This window comes from Phocoena phocoena, chromosome 15 (genome assembly GCF_963924675.1).
Source record: "Phocoena phocoena chromosome 15, mPhoPho1.1, whole genome shotgun sequence".
NCBI classification, from domain to species: domain Eukaryota; kingdom Metazoa; phylum Chordata; class Mammalia; order Artiodactyla; family Phocoenidae; genus Phocoena; species Phocoena phocoena.
In genome coordinates this window covers 77,522,742-77,537,357 of record NC_089233.1, presented here as the reverse complement: position 1 = coordinate 77,537,357, position 14,616 = coordinate 77,522,742, and the positions used below count along the sequence as shown (strand labels likewise).

Here is a 14,616-nt window from a genome sequence, read left to right as displayed (position 1 = left end):
CTTGATCACCCTCACAGCTCCAGGGGGTGCCGCTCACATTGTATTTGATTGTACCCTCTGTGAACGGGGGCCCTTGGAGTTATACAGCGTGGCGGGCCTGGGACCCGTCTCCCCTGATGTGCGGGAGAAATAACATGAAGGAATCTCAGAATTCAGAACAAGCACCGCCCCGTCCCATGTGCTGTATTCAGTCTTCTCAATTTGGGGGCTTCACGTTCCTGGGCCCAGAGCGTGACAGGGCAGGGGAATAATCTCCACCCGTGTGGTCCCCAAAAGGCAGCAATGTGGCTGCTGGTTAGATGTTCCATGCTTGACTGGAATTGTCCCCAAGGCTCTGCCCAGCCCAGGTCCCTCTGCTGGGGAGGTGCTTATGTGGCCTGTTGGCCAGCGGTGAGCCCCGAACTGTACCACCGCTGTAGCCGCCAGGAAGAGGGGTGCAGCATTGTCCCCTAACTGCTGGGGTTTCAGATCCCTCTCACAGACGCCGTCTGGCCTGTGCACTCACGAAACATTCTCAGACTCCACTGTTGGCTTTGTGAATGTGGGATTCAGGCTTCTCAGCTCTTTGGCATTTCTGACAGGTAAACTGGAAATCCCTGGGTCATTTCTCTAGTCCGTTTGGGAGGCAGCCTAGGTCGTTTTCCATCCCTTTCGTCCATTCCCCAAAGGAGGTCTCCCCACAAAATACAGCTCTGGCTGCCCAAGCTCCAGCGGAACGCGCTTCCCAGGTGGGGGCTATTTCTCACCTGCCATTCATTTGCCTTTGGGGATTTTTGGCAACTAGACTTTGCTTGGAAACTTTGTGAGAGCTGGGCTTAAGTGCTTTGAGGGTCAAAGGGAGGTTCTGCAGCTGCAAAGAGAAGAGTCACCAGAGGATATGGGTCCGAATGCAAACACATCGTCTTAGAAGTGGACCGCGCTGCTCACCTGTGATCCTGGGAAGCCCCAGTGTTTGGTTATCTTTCCCCGACCCTTTGCTAACGATGAGAGCGATCCATTGTCTGGTCTGGGCATCCTACCTGGCTCCACCTCTCTTCCTCCCCAGCTGCATTCCTGCACACAGACGCTGCCGTCTGTCTTGGCCCCCTTTTCTCCTGGAACTCCAAAATGCAGCTTCTGCTTTCTCCACTCCAAAGACTTGAGACGTTTTCCAAAAGTCTCTTTTTTTCGCGGTACGCGGGCCTCTCACTGTTGTGGCCTCCCCCGTGGCTCCAGACGCGCAGGCTCAGCGGCCATGGCTCACGGGCCCAGCCGCTCCGCAGCATGTGGGATCTTCCTGGACCAGGGCACGAACCCATGTCCCCTGCATCGGCAGGCGGACTCTCTTCCCTGCGCCACCAGGGAAGCCCCAAAAGTCTCTTTTTGAGCTAACAAAATAAGTGATATTTCAGGGCAAAATATACCCTCACTCCTCTCCTCGTGTTCCTCGGCCCTCCCCAACTCAGGCGCACTCTTGAGAAATGCACGCACACTCACTGTTTTTTTCTCTGTCCCCTTGTCTCCTCTGTAACCAGTTTCTTGTTCTCAAGCCCCAGGTCGTACCTGGCAAATACCCTCAGCTCCTAGCAGTAGCCCGATCCTGTGAACTGTGAGCCCTCCTCTCCATCCCTCCTCCACCAGCCTCCCTCCCTCTCACCCAAAGGCATCAACTGGTTGTCTTTTCTGTGCCAGGCACCCTTCTGGGACTAAGGGGGTACGCTGGTGAGCGAGTCAAAAGTCCTTGCTCTTGTGGGGTGTTTTTTTGGGGAAACGAGTCAGACGTTAGCATGTGAGGTAATAAACCAGCTTATTTCAGGTGGTGATAAAAAGCCACGAGGGAGGGCTTCCCTGGTGGCGCAGTGGTTGAGAGTCCGCCTGCCGATGCAGGGGACACGGGTTCGTGCCCCGGTCCGGGAAGATCCCACATGCCGCGGAGCGGCTGGGCCCGTGAACCATGGCCGCTGAGCCTGCGCATCCGGAGCCTGTGCTCCGCAACGGGAGAGGCCACAACAGTGAGAGGCCCATGTACCGCAAAAAAAAAAAAAAAAAAAAAAGCCACGAGGGAAAGCACACAAGGTCAGGAGCCGGAGTGTGGCCGGGTGGAGGTGGTGTTGGCCCCCTGAGACCGAGTGCACAGAGAGGCCGGCTCTGAGGGAGTGGGGCTTCGGGGAGCATCGGAGGGAAGGGTGTTTGGGGAGCAGCGGGCGGCAGAGGCTGTGAGGTCAGAGGCTGGGCCAGTGTCGGTGGGTTTCTGGCAGCAGGGCAGCGCGATTCGATTTACCTTCTGAAGATTTCACTGGCTGCATTTGGAAAATGGACAGTAGGGAGGCAGAGGTGGAAAACAAAGGGTTTACCTCGCTTTAGACACACCCAGATACTAGACTGTGAGTCCCGCTGCGGGAATGTTGGGGGCGGGGCAGGGGAGGCACAATTTAAAAGGTTGCCTTGTGCCTCCGTCCACTAGTGCGGTTATTGGAAACCTAACTGGAAGAGCCAAAATGTGATGAGTTCACAAGGAATTCTGATCCCCTCCCCTGCCTAGAACTAAAGGGCGGCTCCACTTTCTACCGCCCAGGGCGCCTGTGCGGAGCAGGTACGAGCGTTCGTGCAGTGCCGGGATGGGGCGGGCTGGGGGGCAGGCAGGCCAGAGAGGCACTGGGGAACTGGGACCCGGAGGGCACTCCTGCCGGGTGCCTTAGGTGACGCGTTCTCGGAAGAGCTGGGGGTTCTCAGGTCATCAGGCCATCTCACCGTGGGCTCTGGGGTAGTGAGCCTACGCCGGCAGCCTCGAGACTTGGCCACGGACAAGCACACCCAGGGACAGGGGTGAGGCCTGGGACTCAAAGGAGATCCTCCATCCGTTTCTGGAAATGTCTTAGGGAGAAGGATGAGGTCTCAGTGATTGGCCAGAGCCTCTGCCAGTGGCTTGTAAGGATGGCAGCCGGTGTGTGTGTGTATGTGTGTGTGTGTGTGTGTGTGTGTTTATACACGTAGGAAGAGCACAAACCAGTTTGCTTTTCAATCTGCTTTCCCATTCTTCATACTTGAAAATCGTGTATTGAAATACACTGAATAAATTTGAATGTTTCTATATATTTAATATTGAAATATAGGCACACTTAGAAATCAGTAGTGCATTCTTCATTTCACCAGGTGGGCCACCCAGGTCATCACCACCCAGACCACGCATGACATGGAATCTTGTTAGCACCCCAGGAGCACCCCGACATGTAATCTTCTGCCTTCTGCACAAAGGTGGCCATGATCCTGCTTTCTAAACCCCGGAGGTTCAGTTTGCCTTCTTGTAGAAACAAGTCACAGAGCTGTGCCCTTTTGTGTCTGGCTTCCTTCTGTCAGCCACTAGCTTGTGAGATCCGGCAATATTGTTGGCTGTAGTTGAGGTTCATTCATTCTGTTGTCATGGATTATTCCACTGGGGAAACGTTCTACAATCTCTGTGTCCATGTTCCTGTTGATGGACACTGGGGTTGTTTCCAATTTTATGAAGAAGCCTTCCATGAACACTCTTTTTTTTTTTTTTTTTTTTTTTTGCGGTACGCGAGCCTCTCACTGCTGTGGCATCTCCCGTTGTGGAGCACAGGCTCCGGACGCGCAGGCTCAGCGGCCATGGCTCACGGGCCCAGCCGCTCCGCGGCATGTGGGATCTTCCCAGACCGGGGCACGAACCCGTGTCCCCTGCATCGGCAGGCGGACTCACCACTGCGCTACCAGGGAAGCCCCATGAACACTCTTGAACTCTTCTTTTGCTGCCCACACAGGTCAGGAGTGGAGCCCTTGCCAGATGGTTTTCCAAAGTGGTTGTACCAGTTTATACACCCACAGCAGGGCAGGGGGTCGTACAAAGCGGTTTCAAGTTTAGTTCACTTTGTATCTTCTCACCTTGGGACCTGCCCTCAGTTCTAATGAAGGTGCCTAGTTATGGGGCTTCCAGGCTGCAGACCCAGGGGGCAGCAAGCTGTTTGGGCATCAGCTGCTCTGACCCCTGCTTGGACCAGTTAAACTCTCTGGGCCTCTGTTTTCTTACCCATGAAAACTACACCTCCTGTTCAGATACTCAAACTGCCAAGCGTGCATTAAGATCTGCACTTGGAAGTAAGGCTCCTAAAAGACGTTCAACGATTAATATTCGCTCCATTAATAGTAATGGTGATGATTGTAATAACCTTACTTCACTTGAAGTTTCTTGTGGTGCCTTTTCCAGCCTTGCCTTTATTTTGGCCACTCGAATACTTTGACCTTTTTTGTTAGATGAGAATACTCCACATGGAAAAAAGGTAGGGAAAAGCCCCAGAGAACGCACTGATCTGTGGCTCACAGAGGCTGCCTTTCAGGCTACAGAGAAGTGGAGTGTACATGTGCTGTTCACCTCGGGGCCCAGACCTGGCCCAATTTCAATTCCCTGCTGCCTGCTCTCTTCCGCCCCGGTAGTGAACACGGCAGGTTGGAATGAACCCCAAACTCGCCCATGGAGGTTAGGCGGCCGGCAAGAGCTTGCCCTTGACCCTCGGAAGCCACTCGGGTGCACCGGGAGGAGCTGGCCACACCTTGTGCGTTTCTCCGTGGGGTGGTCTCCTGGGGCTGCCAGGCGGTGGAGCCAAAGGTGCTGCCCCGCCGCGTAAAATGTGTGCAAGGTAGTGGCCTGCCCGCGGGCATTCTCTTTCCTCGGTTGGGCCTAGTTTGAATCTTCCCCTTGCCTTGTTTCCGGTTCTCAGGACTTACTTGCCATGTCCCTGTAAGACATGTTGAATGGAGCTTTGAATATCAGCGTTCGTACTTCCCTGTGACCTTGGGCAAGTGCCTAGCCTTGCCGTGCCTCGGTTTGCCCATCCACAGAATGGACACGATCCCAGCTCTTCCCTCACGAGGCTGTGGTGAGAATGTATTGAGTTAATGAGCATCATACTTTTAGAACAGGGCGTGGCCCAAAGTACTTCCCGATAAACGTTAGCTGCTGTTTTTCTTTGTGAATTTAATTGACTTCTTGTAGGACATGGTTCAGATTTTTTACGATATAGGAGAATAGAAAATGGGCTATTCTGGTCTTTGGCGATGAGGACCACTTGCCTGTATGCCCCGTCTCTTCCATGTGAGCCAAAGTAGGGGACAAAGCCCCCAGGGCACTGGCTCAAGGTTTTTTTTCCTTCCCAAGCTTCTTTCAGGGACCTCGGGACATTTACCTGCACAAGGGGACGATGCCCTGGGCCCAGGGACAGCTGGGAAGTCCAGTTAGCATGTCCCCTGCTATGCACCCTCGGTGGAGCATTGCAGGGCCCAACCGCAGGCCCAGGTTTTGCTAGTTGTGCCATTGGCAGAGGGTCCCGGAGTGTCCTTTTAAAAAGCTCTTTACCCAGAGGCTGGATGTGCCGGAGTGTGAGAACAGGCCAGGGAAGAATGGACAGAGGGCCACACCCTCCAATGTGCAGGAAGTGGGAAAGGAGTCGAGGGTGGACGAGCCATCTGTGACTGGCATGGCTTTGTTCAGCAGGTCAGGGATCTTTAATTGGGGCCGGTCTATGCCTCCGGCACAGCCTGTGACAAAGCAGCTCCTGTCTGGAGAGGCGTGCAAAGCCCACGGACGGCCTGGCTGCTGCTGACAACGGCCATGTGCCTGGCTGCCGTGTTGGCCCAGGAGGGCTCGGCTTCTGGCGGCCACCCTGGCAGCGGTGGTGCTGATGGAGGGTGACATGCAGGGATTCTCTGTTCTGATGAGAACCAAGCAAAATGATTGCCTGGCTTCCGGCACCGTGGAGAGCCCGATTCAGGTGTTGTAGTGCCGGGCTGTGCGGGGCACCAGAAACTGCCAGAAACCACCAGTGCCAAGTTTAACTCACACGCGGCCACCTCTAGCTGGGCACCAGTAGAGACCAGGCTTCCGCTGAGGGCTTTGGTCAGCGTTCTTTTCAAAGACCACATAAAAGTATCTGTATTTTACAGAGGCACTATGTTTACATGCTTGAAAAAACAAAACGAAACAAAAGATATCCAGCAAAGTCTCACTCCCATTTTTGCTCTGCTCCCTGATACTAGTTTTCTTGAGCCTTCTAGAGTGGTATTTCTTAGGCTTGTGGTCACTATCGCCACCTTTTCTACTCAGGCTCCTTTTTAGATAATTTTTTCCTAATCGCCACCCCCATGAACTGTCAATCCCATAGATGCACTATATACCTGTTTAGGTACCGGGGCCCTTTGCAGGGTCGCAAACCCTTGTAATAGAACCAACTTTCACCGCTTTGGGGTGGTATCATTCCCACTGGGAATGCACGTTAGAGTATCTGTATGTAATCGTGAGCACATGCAAACATATCTTCTTATTTTCCCCTTTTATTCTATAAGAGGTAGTAAAATACGCACACAGGTCCCCTGTGGGTGGGGAATTGGGTATCTCTGGCCACCACAAGCGGCACTTATACATCTGTCACTCAGTGAATGGGCGGGTACGTCAGGGGACCGTTCTCTGGAATGGGATGTCTGGTCCGAGGGTCCAGCCTCGATTCAGGGCCTGCTGGGTGCAGAGTTTCTGGAGTTGTCCTGCTTGGCTTTCAGTCTGGCCTCACCACTTCACTCTTTTGTGACTTCAGGTAAGCCACTTATGATAATGGCCCCCAGTCCTGAGGGTTATTGCATGCATGGAAATGGGAGCATCCTTTGTAAGGAAAGCGCTCTGACCAGTACCCGGTGTGCATGGTGGGTGCTCCAGTAGTTGTTCATATACTTTTCTGCCACCACCACTACCACCAGTATCATCGTCATCATCATCACTTCTGGGCCATTGCTATAGTCTGAATGTTTGTGTCTCCCACAGCTTATATGTTGAAGCCTATCCCCCAATGTGATGGTATTAGGAAGTGGGGCCTTTGGGAGATGCTTCGGTCCTGAGGATGGAGCCCCCTGAATGGGATTAGTGCCCTTTTAAGAGAGACCCCACCAAGCTCCCTAGTTCCCTTCCACCGTATGAGGTTATGCTGAGAAAGCAGCCATCTATGAAGAAGTGGGCCATATCTGCCGGCATTTTAATCTTGGACTTCTCAGCCTCTGAAACCGTGAGAAACAAATGTTTGTTGTTTATAAGCCATCGAGTGGCTTTTTTGTTATAGCCTCCTAACTAGACTAAGACAGCCGGCAGGTAGTAGGGGCAGAGCTGGGCTTTGGAGAAGAGCCCTGAGGCTGACTCTTAGCCCTTGTCCTTATTACCCTGCTGGGCTACTTCTTGTTAATTCAGCAAAGAATATTTAGAGTCTCACTGGAAAATGCCAAAGTCCAGAAAACTGCTTGCCTAGAGACAAGCCCACAAAATTTGCAGGAGCTCCTGGTTGAAGATCACTTCACTGAGCCAGTAGAAGGTCTACATCCCTCTCCCAGGAGAATAAACCTCATGTAGGTGTCTGTTCCAGGGGCATCTTTATTTTGCCCCTCTTGATGTTTCCCCACCTTCTAAGAACCTCAGATTTCTAGCTGTGACACTTAGTTGTCCTTTCATCCCAAATCATGTGTACTTTGTGTTGCTGGCTTATGTAAATATAAGGAACCAGCTGACTCCAGACCCAGAAATGCTCAGCCATCTTTTTGAAATTCTGCAAAGCAGCTGTTTTCAAAGGAATGTGTTCTTGCATTTCGAGGTCAGAAGCTACCGAACCACAAGATAATCCGTTCTCAGACTTGCTGTCCACTCAGCCCGTATTCCAGAGTAGCCTCTGACCCACAAAGAGCAGACAGGACCCAAGACAGAGGACCAAGGAGACATTATTTGGTGTCATCCAATGGCCCCAGAGTCAGCCACCAAACCCCAACTTTTAAGGATTCGGAGTCATTTGGACTGTTTATTTTCCACTTCCAAAATGAGGTTATTGTCTGGGGGAAACAAGTAAATATCCTGGTGAAGGAATAAGGTGATCAGTTAAGATGTATGGGGAGGTCAGCATCCTTTTTTTCCAAGGCCCTTCTAGACTTTCATTCTTACTAGCACTTGCTGCAGAAGTGCTGGGACTTACTTCCCCACTTAGTGGATGTGTCGGACACGCTGGAAACATGGCTTGTTTCAGGATGATGCAGCAGCTGGGTGATTATTGTGAACGCCATTCCATGCAGGACTGTACTTGTGATGGCCTTCACTCGTCCCAGGCCATCACCTAACATAATCCAGAATGTGTGTATTAAAAAATGCAGAACTCCCCAATATCAGCTCGAGCTGTAATTTGTTTCTCTCTAGAGAAGTTAGAACTTGGAAAGCAGTTTAGTTATTTGAGGCTATGAATTAGATGCGGGGGGCAGTTAATCAAAATCTTATTTTAATACTGAATTTCTTCCTGTACTCCCTACCTTCTCCTCCATCAATCAGCCCTAACACATTTCAGATAAATAGTAAAGTTTATTTTCCCGAAAAAAAAAAAAAAGTTTAATGAAATAGCCCTAGTTTTATTCCCTTCTGTAGAGTTGAGATTTGGGTGCATTTTGTCTTTTGTTGCCCCCGAGTATAGTTCTGGATTCTTTTTTTGCCCTGGACCTATTCAACTTTATTTTAGCACCATTTTCTTTTACTTTTCATCCGCGAAGGGCTTTGTTCTTGGGAAATGATGAAACCATTTCTCTGGCTCTTCTCCACTGCATTCCTGACACCTCTTTAATTTGTTATTGACCCCGGGATCTGGCTAGCTGAGACTGTGACTCTGAAGGCAGGACTGGGGCCTGTTTTGCCCATCTGCGATGTCCACAGTCTCTCTCTAGGTGAAGTCCAAGGCAAACCGAGGGTTGAATTTGAAGAGAGAGTCTGTTCAGGTCCTCAGCAACCAATCCTGCCACTTTCAGGTGTCAGGATGACATTGGCCTCATCCCTTTCAACTGCCATGGAATCAGATCTCCGGCCAGGCAAGTGAAGCAGGGTGCACCGTGGTCGTTTTACAATGAGGGCCGAGTATCCCAACTCGATTTTGCGGCGGGCTTGTCTGCTGCAAGCGGTTTGGACTTAAGTCTCAGGCGTTCTGCAAACCAACAAATGGGTTTCAGCTGAAGCCTGTTAGTTCCACCATCCCGGGAAAGTTGAAAGGCCACTCCCTGGTTGTTAGTTTCCAAAACTCTGGACAGAGTGGCTGTTCTGTTGCATAAGCCGACTGCGTGGGGAACGCCTTTGAAATGTTCCGCAGCCGGTTCTTATAGATTTCTGGAAGTCGACGCTGTCTTTTGAATTCTCAGCTTTATTGGAAGCCTAAAAAAGAATTGACCCAAAATTGATGAATCCACCCTTTCCACTTCTTACAGATGGATTGAGTTGTGGTCTGCTTCAGGACTTGGCATGCGGGCGGCCAACTGGTGTTCCATGGGCTGCATTGAGCCTGCAGATATTTTGTTTGGCCCACACAGTATTTAAAAAAATATTTGGATTAGATGCCAACGTTTAAAAACCAGGAGATTGCACATAAAAATACAGATCTCCGGCTTTCCTTGGAAAATCCAAGCATCTGGCCACCCTGGGCCCCATATTCTGCACGGTGGCTACCTGGAGTCACAGTCAAGGCTGGTCCTGAGTAGAGACCACCTCCTTTATTCAGACAGACCATGTTCTTGTCCATGGTGCTCCCCCTCCCCCTCCATCTCCTGAAGATGGATGGAGTGTCCGTTGTTATTTACCAGCACGCTGGTACTGTTGTTCCTCTTAACTTGGCCGACCTCAGTCAAGGTTTCCATCCAGACCTGTTCGGCATCTGCATTTGTTAGCGCTCTTCTGGAAGTGCCACTTACATCTGTGGCCGCCTAACCCAGCACCTGGCACACAGTGGGGACTCTGGAGGTGTCAGCTCCCTCTTTCTTCCCTCTCCCTCCTTGTGGCCGGGGGTAAGATTTAAAAACACCTTTTTGGATGAAATGCTGTAAATATACATAAACATAGAGTAGCACAGCATACCCACTTACCCACCACTCAGCTCCAACTGTGGTCAACTCGTGGCCAGTCGGGTTTCTTCTACACCTCTGTCTTCTACCACCTCGATTTCACAATAATAGTTGGAAGCAAATCCTACACATCAAAAATCCTAGATACCAAAACCGTATCATTTTGTGTGTAAATATGCAGTATGTATCTCTAAAAGAAAAGGTTTCTGAAAATACTCATAACACACATGAAACTTAATGAAAATTCCTTAAAATCACGAAATATCTGGTGTTTAAACTTCCAGTCTTCTCACACATAACATAAAGGTTTCCTCCTTCTTTGTTTTGTTTTTATCATTTTAGAGTCTGAATCAGGATTCAGACCAGGCCCACACACTGCACGTGGATGCCTTGGGGTCTAAGACTGTTGTCATCCAGAGGTCCCCCCTCTAGATTAAATAATAGAACCCTTTTTTGGTTTTATCATCATCATTATTATTATTTTGCAATTTATTTGTTGAAAAAAACCAGATTGTTCATCCTATAAAATTTCTCACAGTCTGGTTTTTAACCAATTATGTCCCCATGGTGAGGTTTAGCATCTTCCTGTAAATTGGCAGTCAATTCTAGTGGTTTCATGGGTTCAGGTTTAATTGGGCAAGACTGCTTCATAGGTGGGCGCATCTTTCTGTCAGGCAGCACGTGCTGTCAGGCTGTCCTCTCCTTGGTGATGTTACCAGCTACTGATGGTCAGTGCCGAAACTCCATTAATTCAGTGGTGCATTGATTGCAAAATGGTGATATTCTGTTCTAATTCTGTCTTCCCTTCCTCTTCTGTTAGCTGGAAAACTTCTATAAAGAGAAACTTTCCTTCATCAACAATGGTAGGATTCATATAGGAAAAGCAGGATGAATGCTTGATTCTTTCCCTTTGTTTACCAGTTTTTAAAATAATGGGTTGGTTCATTAACATCGTCCAGTGATAATCAATTAAGGGTTTTTTTTTTTTTTGGTACCGTTATGAACTCATAGATATAAGCATAACTGATGTTTTAAGATTTTAATGGGCTTTTTTGCTTGTTCCTTTTGTCTTTATCATTTGAGGGATCTAAATAATATGACTTTCTCTCCTTTTTTCACCTGGCTTAGCAATATGCTCAAATATATATTTTTTAAAATAAATTTATTTATTTATTTTTGGCTGTGTTGGGTCTTCAGTGCTTCGTGTGGGCTTTCTCTAGTTGCGGTGAGCGGGGGCTACTCTTCGTTGCAGTGCGCGGGCTTCTCATTGTTGTGGCCTCTCCTGTTGAGGAGCACGGGCTCTAGGTGTGCAGGCCTCAGCAGTTGTGGCACGTGGGCTCGGCAGGTGCGGCCTGTGGGCTCTAGAGCGGAGGCTCAGCAGTTGTGGCGCACGGGCCTAGCTGCCCCGCGGCACATGGGATCCTCCTGGGCCAGGACCCGAACCCGTGTCCCCTGCATTGGCAGGCAGACTCCCAACCACTGCGCCACCAGGGAAGCCCCAATGCTCAGATATTTTGAGACATGAGGAAGGAAAGAACCCTATACATAGACTAAGGGTTGTGTTCCCTACGTGTGTGAAGGGGAAATCATAAAATAGCTCTTGAGTGCCATCTGGCTCAGAGATCCCTCGTAGCATTGACGAGTCTTTAAGCGTGGTTTAAGAACAGAGTTTACAGGGCAGGGGAAAGTTATGTATTGATGAGGATGTAGAGGGCACCCAAAGTAACAGCAGCTTAAACAAGATAGATGATTGATTTCTCACGTAACAGCACAGACATAAGCAGTCCAGGGCTGGTATACTGGTCGCATGGTGCCAAGACTAGGCTCTTTCTGTCTTATCACCCTGCCATTCTTAGGGTGGTACCCTCATCTGCACTAAGATGGCTCCTGGATGCAGGAGAGGGTGGAGGAAAAGAGGAAGAAAGGCATGCCCCTTCTCTTTAAGGGCATAACCTGGAAATCTCATATATCCCAGCATCTGATACCTCATTGGCCAGAACTTTGTCATGTGACCAGAGTGAGCTGCAGGGGAGTCTGGGAAATGTAGTTTTTATATTTACCCAACCATGTGCAGAGCTAAAGCCTATTACTGTGGAAGACAGGAAGAATGGGTTCTGGGTCTCTGCACAAGAAGCATGATCATATGGGAAAATAGCTCCAAAAGGAGGTTGGATATTTTGTATTGTTTAATATTCTTAGGAGTTTCTTCATGTGTTCCACAAATATTTATTGAATGCTTCCTATGTGCCAAGTGCAATTTTAGGTCCTGGGGACACAGAAATGCATTAAACAGGTCCCTGCTTTCATGAAGCTTACCTCCTAGTTAGGGAACCAAACAAACAGCTAAATAAATATGTAGTTGTCTCTCTGCATCTACAGGGAATTAGTCCCAGGATCCCCTGCAGATACCAAAATCCATGGGTGCTCAAGTCTTTTATATAAAATTGTGTAGTGTTTGCATATAACCTACATGTATCCTCATGTATACTTTAAATGATCTCCAGATTAATCAGGAGGGCCTCTTTGCTGCTACCTCAGCAAACTGCCAGGAGGCATCTCGTTTGGGCATTTGCTTTCTTGGTTTGCCTTTAATCTACTGGTGCCCATTCATTCATTCCTTCTTTGAATGGATATTCGCTGGGTGCCTACTGTCTTCTGGGCTTTGTGCCAGGGGCTGGGACACAGCAGTGAGTGCAATGGACCGAGGCCCTCGCCTCATCTGACCAAGTCTCTAGGGGAGATGTTAATCCATGAGTAATGCGAATTTCAGATGGGGTTCAGTGCTCTGATTAAAACAAACAGGTGAAGGTAGGGGAGGGCATAACTTCTGACCGGCAGTCAGGGCCAGCCTCTTAGAGGAGGCGACCTTGAGCTGAGACCTGAAGGAGGAGGTGGGGAAAGGGGATCCCAGGCAGAGGGAACAGCATGTCTAAGTGCTGCTTTGTGTGGAGGACAGAAAGAGGTCTGGGGTCGTTGAGATTCATGCCCAGGAGATGAGATTTTGAGGGCAGGCCAGACCACGGAGGGCCTCAGGGGCCACAGCAAGAGGTTTGGATTTGATTCGTGGAGGGAGGGGAAGCTGCTGGCAGGTAGAAGGTTGCCGTTTGCGGGGTGTGTTGGCCAGGCTGGCAAGTACAGTTAATAGTCATAACAATATCCCTCCCCCTTAATGAGCACCTTTGGAAGGCAGACACTAATCATCGTCTCCGAATCAAGGCTGTGAGACCAGGCTGAGGAGCGAGGCAGTGATTTGTTTCGGGTCACAGAGCTCAAGGCCCAGGGGATGAGCTGTTGGAGGCATGTGTGTGAGAGAATGATCTAGATTCAATTCATAAACAGAATGGAGCATTCATCTTGGGCCTTTCACTCCATGTATCTGATGAGACGCCAGAAAATTGCTTTCCCTCCAGACCCGCTGATCTGACTGCTTCCCGGACACCTCTGCATGGTCACCCTGCAGGAATGCCAGACTCAACCGGTGCTAAAATGCTCTCATACCCGACCCTTCTCTGTTCCTATCTCCCCTCCCTTACCTGTCCTGAGGAATTTGGGGTGTGGCCTTAGGCGAGTGACTTAATGTCTGTGACCTCAGTTTCCCCGTCTGTAAAATGGGGCTAATAGCAGTGCTTCAGGTTTAAATGAAGTGATATATGAAAGCGCGTATAGCAAGGTCAGTCACATGGCAGGCGCTCCCTACCGTAACTGTCAGCTTCATCATCTTCCTCTGTCCAGGGTCGTGGAAATGTCTTAGTCTCTGCATTTGGGACCTGCCAACCCTTCTTTAATATCTTCTCACCACTTCCGGGTCGAGGCCATCTGCTCAGGCCCCACAGTGAGCCTCGTCAGGGACGCTGGCCCGGGCCCTCCGGACACCCTGCTGCGTGTGGGGTGCGGGAGGTCGACTGTAGCCTCGTTCGTACCAGCAGACGGCCGGAAGCAACCTGAATATCTGTTAATAAGAGTCAGCCACACAAGGGGGTACTGGGCAGCTGGGGATAGGAGTAGGAGGGGGGGGACCTTTTCCTGTTTGTATGTTTATGCTTTGGGATTCTTTTCGCCTTTGCCATATGCATGTATTTACTTTAAAAAAAATTAAGGGGAAAAAAAAGATGAAGGGATACATTTCAGGTCCTAGCAATGACCCTAGAAGCTAATATAAAAAAAATGGGGATTTAGAAATAGGAAGCTTTTAGCCCCGGTCAGGGGCGCGTCTCCCACCATTTGGATGCGTAATTGTCCTTGTGCACCCTTCTGGGCTTTGAGTGGAGGAGGACACGCAGCTGTGCTGAGATTTTCTTGCCTCTGGACCTGCGCCCACGCCGTAACCCCCGCCTGGAATGTCCCACCCCTCCCTCTGGTGCCTTCTGAAATCTGACCAGCGTTTGGAGGCTCTGACAAGCTCTCTTCTCCCTGCAGCCATGGGGTTTTTCTCTTCCTCTGAGTACTGGAGCCACACCTGGTCCCTTGCAGTTGCTGTTTATTCCATGTTCCTTTCAGGTGCTTTTGTGTATTCCCCACCCCCCACCTCAAGTCCAAGTCTCCGGGTGGTAAGGACTGATGTCTCTGGCTTGTCTGTACCCCGGCTGCCCCTGGGCTGACTTTGCTTAGAGTACGTGAGCCCTTAATAACATTTCCTAATGTCGCCTTTGTGTAGTCTAGCCCCGCTCCCTGCACATAAGATGCTCACCATATATTTGTGGAACTGCATGAATATCCCAGAATGAAATGGAGATC

The 14,616-nt window shown here is 50.0% G+C and overlaps 1 protein-coding gene across 1 annotated transcript in view; it reads left to right on the top strand.

The window, feature by feature from the left end:
- Nucleotides 1-5,771, top strand: part of NFATC2 (nuclear factor of activated T cells 2) — a 107,272-nt gene extending 101,501 nt beyond the window's left edge. The window contains exons 10-12 of the mRNA XM_065893311.1: nucleotides 2,522-2,572; nucleotides 2,679-2,805; nucleotides 5,630-5,771. Of these exons, the coding sequence (XP_065749383.1) occupies nucleotides 2,522-2,572; nucleotides 2,679-2,805; nucleotides 5,630-5,771 (320 nt within the window). The remainder of the gene's footprint in view (nucleotides 1-2,521; nucleotides 2,573-2,678; nucleotides 2,806-5,629) is intronic.
- Nucleotides 5,772-14,616: the final 8,845 nt, after the last annotated feature.